Source organism: Protomyctophum parallelum, assembly GCF_964188405.1.
Source record: "Protomyctophum parallelum genome assembly, chromosome: 13".
Lineage (NCBI taxonomy): Eukaryota > Metazoa > Chordata > Actinopteri > Myctophiformes > Myctophidae > Protomyctophum > Protomyctophum parallelum.
Genome location: NC_139708.1, coordinates 20,951,236 through 20,960,067, shown reverse-complemented (window position 1 = coordinate 20,960,067; position 8,832 = coordinate 20,951,236). Strand labels below are relative to the sequence as shown.

General features: G+C 42.3%; 1 protein-coding gene across 1 annotated transcript; it reads left to right on the top strand.

Annotated features, from left to right (window-relative positions):
- Positions 1–545: 545 nt before the first annotated feature.
- Positions 546–2,915, top strand: elfn1a (extracellular leucine-rich repeat and fibronectin type III domain containing 1a; the record flags this gene model as incomplete). The annotated part of the gene is made up of 1 exon (XM_083780370.1): positions 546–2,915. One exon carries the CDS (start codon positions 546–548, stop codon positions 2,913–2,915), a length of 2,370 nt encoding a protein of 789 aa, XP_083636496.1.
- Positions 2,916–8,832: the final 5,917 nt, after the last annotated feature.

Sequence of the window (8,832 nt, the reverse complement as noted above, 5' to 3'; positions counted from 1 at the left end):
CAGTGACAAGTTAAATCCTCAGTGTGTGAACAACGCAATAGGAGAGAACACCTCAACGTTAAGCATTTTAACAACTAATGTGTTAGTTTCTGATGGTAACATTCATATATTTCTCTGTCTCCACTGCAGGGTTTCCTCTGGGCACACGAGAGAGGAACAGAAGGGAAGGAGACAGTGGAGAAAACAATAAGATGACACCCCTTAACAATGGTACCCTCTGAGGAAATAAGCACAAGCCGATCCCAGGTGGTGAAATACTTCATCTCACCAAACCATTGCCGAGAGTTTACCGCAGGCTAAACTAATTGAATGGAACGTGGCATACATGCAAAGGCAAATACCCAACATCTCTCCGCAAGTGGCTGGTATGTAAGGACAACACCAATTGTCGATGAGCAGAAGAGTGTTATATTGACTGATTCTGGAACTGAGGAGGACAGTTCAACGTCCCGCTCAGTGAACAATAACGGCGTCAGTTCAACTGTACTGGTGGTATCGCCCTCTTCCCACTTTTGCCCCCGCATATGACTCTGTGAGAAGCACCGATGGCCTGCAGTCTAGGCATGGTGCTGAGTGTCTTTTACTGGTCGGTGGCCATTGTATATTTGACTCATACAGGAAGAGTCAACGGGGACTGCTGGTTAATCGAGGGCGAAAAGGGCTTTGTGTGGCTAGCAATTTGTAGCCAAAATCAACCACCTTATGAAGCCATCCCTCAGCATATCAACAGCACCATCGTAGACCTTCGTCTGAACGAGAACAAAATCAAAAGCATCCATTATTCTGCCCTGAGCCGCTTTGCCAACTTGACCTACCTGAACCTGACCAAGAATGAGATCTCCTACATTGAGGATGGGGCCTTTTCTGCCCAGTTCAACTTACAAGTCCTCCAGTTGGGCTTCAACAAGTTGCGCAACCTGACCGAGGGAATCCTCAGGGGTCTAGGCAAGCTGCAGTATCTCTACCTCCAGGCCAACCTGATTGAGACTGTGACACCCAATGCCTTTTGGGAATGCCCCAACATCGAGAACATTGACCTCTCCATGAACCGCATTCAGCAGTTAGACGGGTCCACGTTTACCAGCTTGACAAAACTGACCACCTGCGAGCTGTACACAAACCCTTTCAACTGCTCCTGTGAACTGCTCGGTTTCGTCAAATGGCTCTCTGTTTTTCCCAACAGGACCAATGAGCGGATGGCCTGTGACTCGCCGCCCGGCGTCTCGGGCTTCAGCCTGCTGAGCCAGAATCCAACCAACCCAACGATTCGAAACGCCCTTCACATGCTCTCCACCGTGTGCACAGACGACTACGTGGTGACACCACCCTTCATCCCCTTACCTCCTCCGGATGCCACCACCCTTCCGCCGGAGGGGAGGGAATCGACTCCATGCGGGCTCGACGACTGTCCCTCGGGAACGGAACCGGACGACGTCACGGCTAACACGATCAGCACGACCAACTATGAGGACGTGGACCCAAACCCCCTCATGAAACTGAAGGGGGTAACAAACACAGGAGCCACCATCACTGTCCAGATCCCTCACCCGTACAAAAAGATGTACATCCTGGTCCTGTACAACAACAGCTTCTTTACAGACATTCAAAACCTCAAAGGCCAGAAGGAGGATATTGAACTGAAGAATTTAAAACCCCACACAGACTACACATACTGTGTCGCCTCTATACGCAATTCTCTCAGATTCAACCACACCTGTCTGACAATCACCACTGGCCCTTGGAGTGGAAAAGACAAAGTGGTAAGCAGCGCAACGGCTACTCACTACATCATGACCATTTTGGGGTGCCTGTTCAGTATGGTCATCGTGCTGGGGGTGGTCTACTATTGCTTGCGCAAAAAACGGCAGCGAGACGACAAGCAGAAGAAATCAGGCAGCCTGCAGAAGAATCTCATGGAACTGAAGTATGGACAAGACCTGGAAGGTGGGACCATGCCCAGAATGTCACAGAAGCAAATGATGGCTGGGGAGAGCATGTCCCGCACGCCATATTTACCATCTGGAGGTGAAATGGAGCAGTACAGCGGTGGCACTCCCAAAATAGCAAAAGGCAATTACATGGATGTGAGAAGTGGGGACCACCACCACCCCCACCACCACGGACGCCGGGAATGTGAGATGTCTATGCCTGGGAATAGCCAAGGTTCAGTGGCAGAGATTTCTACTATTGCGAAGGAGGTGGATAAAGTGAATCAGATCATTAACAACTGCATAGACGCTCTTAAGACGGAATCCACTTCTTTCCAGGATGTCAAATCTGGAGCCGTGTCAAACGCTGAGCCGCAGCTCATGCTTATATCAGAACATCCGCAGGGTAAAGTTGGCCGCCTGTCACCATATAAGGACAGCTACCACCATTCCTTGCAGAGGCATCACAGCTCAGACATCTCGCCAAAGAGGCCCAGCACTGCCACGGGATCGCGAAGCCCCAGGCCTTATCGCTCAGACTCCAAGTACATGGAGAAGATCTCTCCGACGGGAGAGATTCTCACCGTGACACCCACCGCTGCCATCCTGAGGGCCGAGGCGGAGAAGATGCGCCACTACAGTGACCATCGGCACTCGTACCACGACGCCCAAATAGAGGAGCTCGATGGGCCCGGCGGCCACAAGTCCTCCATCCTGGAGCCTCTCACGCACTCTCGCTCCAGAGACTTGGCGTACTCTCAGCTGTCGTCGCAGTACCACAATCTAAGCTACTCCTCGAGTCCCGAATACTACTGCAAACCTTCACACAACATCTGGGAGCGGTTCAAACTCAACCGCAAACAACGCCACAAAGACGAGGAGTACATGGCGGCGGGTCATGCACTGCGTAAGAAAGTCCAGTTTGCAAAGGACGAGGACCTGCATGATATTTTAGACTATTGGAAAGGTGTATCGTCCCAGAAATAAATCTTAAACACTTGGGGGGGGGGGGTTTAAATGGACCACAAGTTACAGAAAAGAAAAAGAAAAAAGAAATCATGTGGCAAAGAGTGATGTACTGTATGCATACAGTATACCACATTTCGGTCAATACATTTCATTCATAAGTATCTCATAATATTTTAACTGTGATGAAAATGGGTGTTGGGATCATTTGAAATCATAGATTTGTCATATTATATTATATGTATAACATTCAAGGGGAAGACTTTTATCCAGAAAATATATTAAAATAAGAATATATGTATGTTGCAATGGATTAGGGTTTTTTTGGGTATCGCATGGCCAAGTCCTGTGACAGTGGATTTGCTGTTGTGTACTTTGAGAATACTATGAAGACCTGTCTACTGAAACCTCAACATTTTCCTTGACGAACTGAACAACAGTCACCGAAAAACAACCTTTTTCTTCCCTGAATATATTTCACTCAACAAAAACAATGTACAGATATTGATTCTATATTTGCAATGTTTTCTGGTTGTTTACTGGTGAAGTGTCCAGGTTTATCCGACGGAGAGCCAATCCTTTTTGACCGTACGTGCACTCTCGAATGAATGCCACGTCTCAAGTTAAACTCATTATACGTGTTGTCATGTTACTGTACCTTGATCGCTCAGATTTATTTTCCACCTGCAAGCGTACTACACATCAATTACAGGTGGAGGCAACAAACTACACTGCACAATATTAAAGAGGTGGAGCCTGTTACACTTTGTGAAGGCATTCCACTGTTATTGCCTATAGCTGGGAGGTCTTGGTCATCAACATCACAAGCCCTCATTTTCTGTAGTACCAAAGTAGAAAAAGCTGAAATGTTTACAATATTTCTGCATGGTCAAAAAAGTCCTATGAACATAGTCGAGTCAGGTCCCATGCCCATTTCATTTGATTCAGTTCAGATCCTGCAAAAGTCTAAATATTTAGAAAAGATCAAATATATACAGTATAATGTGTGTATAAATGTATTTATTCAATGCTACATTAATTACGATGGTTATTGGCAGCCACTAACATTTTCAGGGAAGGCAACACTACTCTCACCCGTTTTATTTTTAGCCACAGAGAGCTGCTCTTCTCTACCGGAGACTTTATCCTATCCCGATGGGTGAATGTAACACATACAGTACATACATGTTAAACCTGTATATGGCAGCTTTTCTGTACTCTTTAAAGGAAAGGTTTATTTAATGCTATTAACAAACACGTTTCTTTATTGTTCGTTTCAAAATTTCTTCCAGTGTAATATATTGCATACTGTCTGATCCAGTTATGACAGGAGACAAGTTGATTTTACAGATGGGCCTTGTTGCTTGAAAAACCTTTGTTTTTTTCTTTACTGCTAGGCTGTTCTAACTTTTTGTATATTATCAAGACACCAGACAACATATGAACATGCTAAGAGTCAAACTTGAGAATGTGAAATTGAATACTCTGACTTACTGGCTGTGAATTTATATATCATTCAATATTTGAGTATACATGATACAGTACTTAACACTTTCCTTGTTCAAAAAAGAAAAGAAAAAAAAACAAGTTTATATAGCACATTCATAACAGGCCATGAGGTGTTTCATAACAGATTGTGAAAAAGCAATCATGGATTTTTATAAAACCTTCATTACTCCTTTTTGCTCAATGCCGCTTCAAAGTGACTTTGCATGCAGAATATAGACTGACATATTTGAAAGATTTACCCTTGCTGTGTCATTTAATGGATTACAATGTTCAATTAAAAAGAAACCTCAACGTTTAAGGCCCCGTCAACACTATCCTAATTGGCAATATTCCCTTTCAATTACATCCAAATCAGACCAGAGTGAAATCTGATAGGAGCAATTATTTTGACGATATATCATAATGTGAACTGAAACAACTTAGCAACCTATTTTTCTACCAAACAATATGGAGCCACTTCTATCTTTGAAGTTATTGTGGTATATATTTAGATGTGGAGTGGTTTTTATAGATGATTTTATTGATTATTTTGTAATAATGTTTGAAACATTTCACATACAGTAGATGTACAGTGAGTCCGTTATTGTGCTATGAATGCGCTTGTGAATAATGCCATAATTATGGTTGAAATGAATGTGCTATGTAAATATCTCTTCACGTGTTATTGACTTGGTTGTCTGACTTAATATTTCAACCGCCTTAAAATGTTGGGATGTGTGTACAAGTGTTTGTTTTGTTTTCATTTAAGTGTTGATACTGTTGACAAGTCTTCATTTGATATCATTTTTATAAATGCATTTCCATCAATTCTGAGAGCTGTCAGATTTCTAGTTAATTTTAGCGAGTTATACCGACATGTTTTTTATACCATTATATTGTAGCATTTCTGTGTCTAATAAGAGTTTAAAAGTTTCTTGGGGAGCCAAACAGCTGTTGTTCAAGTGCATCGAAAACAAACAAGAGCACAATAATGTGTGTTTTTTTTTTATCTTTCATTTCTTAATACTATGTTACCTGCTTTCAGACAAAGTACTGTGAAATAAAGGTAAGGGTGCACCCAAACAATCAGCATCATCATCATTATAGCTCTTACATGAGTCTGACACACACACACACACACACACACACACACACACACACACACACACACACACACACACACACACACACACACACACACACACACACACACACACACACACACACACACACACACACACACACACACACACACACACACACACACACACACACACACACACACACACACACACACACACACACACACACACACACACACACACACACACACACACACACCTCCTTTGATGTTCCATTTGCCAGAGAGAACAGCCAGAATCCATATAGCATTAGGTCTACTCCACTGTAAATACCTAAACAGTGGGTCGCGAGTGGGATTATTCTTTAAAAATAATTTCCCTAAATTTAGAAAAGTAGTTTAAGAAGTTTAAGAAGTAGTGAAAATAGTGGATCTGCAAACTCGATACTTTGGGAACCACAAACAATTATTTATTATATTAAACATAACACTATATTTCTGCATTTGTTATATTTTTTACATTTTTTTTACAGTTTCAATATATTAAAGCATTTCCTTTTCTATTCTGTAGTATTCCTAGTTGTCTCCACCAGGCCGAAGGCATGGGAAGAAAGTATGTTTTGCACTCCGTCCGTCCGTCCGTCCGTGAACAGCTAATGTCCGGCATCGGTAACCCGGTCGATGCCTGTTATAGCGCCACCAGGAGGCCGACTTTTGAAAAACATTTTTTTCATATTACTCCTCCAGATTCTGTCCAAAAATCCCACAAATCGTACACACAATCTCTATAGTCATGTGTTCAAGATGGATCTGTCCGATATTTCATATTCCATCCTAATTGCCTAACATTGGCTTTCAAAGTTTGCAGGATTGGCCCTTTTGAAACAAAAAGCCTCAAATCATGAACGCAGTGTGCAATTACGTGAAATCTTTCACAGACTTTCCTACTAGGCTGAGGAATATATCCCACCCTTTTCACATTGGACTGTTATAGCGCCACCAACAGGTGGATTTTTGCAAAACACATTTTTTGAACAAAATGCCTCAAATCATCCAATTGCCATCAATGGTGTAAGAACAAATTTACCCTTTTCACATTGGCCTATTATAGCGCCACCAGGAGGCCACTACCTGACCTGGTGGAGACCTGTGCCCCGAGGGGCACTTTTTCTAGTTTTCTTTGTTTTTCACATGCTGGTCCTTGGTGGCCACTTAAACCAGTGGTTCCCAAAGTGGGGTCTGGGGACCCCCAGAGGTCCTTGAGGGAGTTCCAGGGGGTCCCCTGCAGCTAAATGATAGTTTGGAACCAAATGGACCCTTATAGGTCTGTACCTCAGAGACCGGTCCATTTAACAGTTAAATTAACATTGATTTTACAATATAAATCCGGGTTCTAGAGTTAGAAATGTCATATAGTGGGGGTCCGTAGCCTAATTCATGTCAAACTGGGAGAATCACTGCTAGAGCGGTAAAAATAAATTGTATGGGGGTTCCTGACATATCTTTTCAAATGGGGGTCCATGGTCTAAAAAGTGTCAATATGGGGTCCTTGACATGAAAAGGTTTGAGAACCTGCACTGACTTAAAGCATCCAGAAAAGGGGTGGGAAACTGTGATGATGGAGAGGGCCACCATATTTCCACACTAACTCCAGAGGACCACATTGCATACTTTCAGGCAGAAACCTCGTCTCCGTATTTTCACTCTTTGTAGTAAATTAATGCCCTACTTCGTCATTTATGTCACCCAAAAGTGGCGAAAATAGCCGATCTACAAGCTAAAAACTGCAACACGCTTTGAGCTTGTAGATCGTCTATTTTGAATTGTAACCCCCAAAAGTAACATTCTAATTTAATTTCAAATGCATTTAGTTATACTTATGTTAACTTTATGAACTTTGGACATAAAATAGACAATACAATTATAATACTAGTCATTAAGCTACACATATAGACGGATGAAATAAAAGCTGGTCATGTTTGCATGTTTGGAATAAGTATTCACTATTAAGTATTATGAACCAGTCTGTGGGCCACATTAAGTGAAGGTGGGGGCCGCATGTGGCCCCCGGGCCCCCAGTTGCCCGTGCATGATACAGTTACGTTATTAAGGCACTGCTGAGACAAGGTAGATACTAGCCAAGGTTTATGTACTTTGAGTGCACTAAAGCTTAGTTCAGCTTCGGCGGAGCTGCGGAGGCCACAGAGACAACACCATCTTCTCAACCTCATCGAATAAGCCTCTTACTGCACCTCATTTGGCATTCCTCCTAGGATCTGCAGCTTCCCTACTCGACGTGAAGTTATTCTTTGAGAGCAAACTTGGCATCTAAACCCTCAAAACTATATCTCTGTTTATCTCTGGATACTGTCCAGTAATGACTTCATCCCTTGCCCAGTAAGGAGAACACCACCAGTGCCACAATGTCAATCTTGTTTCGGGCCCTTTATAAGCAGCGTTATTAAGCTAAGAAACATGCATTCTTTACTGGATGTGATTGTACCATCTCCCACATCTGTAAATGAGACGCTGTAGTTATGTTAAGACATCAGAATCAAGGCAAACGTGTCAATAATAAATACATTAAAAATGTAATTTTAAACCAAAAAGCACTTAATACATTAAATTAGGTTATCACAAAGGATGTACTTACATAATGACATTAGCTTCCAGATCAGTTAAAAAAGTTAAAATGACAACAATAAACAGCAAATAATATATTCTGTGAAAGTTTGCAATGCTTAATTATTATATATGGGCCTATATTTAATCTGCCAGAAACAATAAATTATGTTAGAAACAATTACCGGTCAGCTAAAACAGAAGACTTAATGAAGTGTGAAGTATTTCTCACTCATTTTCATAGAGTTCATCGACCAAACGTTCGGTACGTCATTGTGTGTCCAATGGAAATCGCTACAATGTCACCAACATTGTATTTCGAATTCGATCACACATTGATGCTGGTGTTCAGAAAGTCAGGTCAAGTCAAGTCAAGTCTTTTTTGAAAAGCATGTCATGCCAAGTGCAAACTCATGGTGCTTCTCATTAAAATAGAACAATAGTAGTTAAAATATACAGTGACCCATGCACCCTAACCTCCCACTCACATACGTAAACATACGAAAGCATTAAGCCAGGGGCGGCCCCCGCCACACAAACACACTCACAAAGTGAAAGTGTCTGGCAACAATACAGTATTGTGACACACAGATGTTTATGTTCACACACACACACACACACACACACACACACAGAAGAAGAATAGAAAGGTATTAAGTCTGATATTAAAAGAGGACACGGTTTCCACAGATCATTCTGGCTGGCTAGGGGGCTGTCTGTCTACGATATGGTCTGAGAAGCCTGACT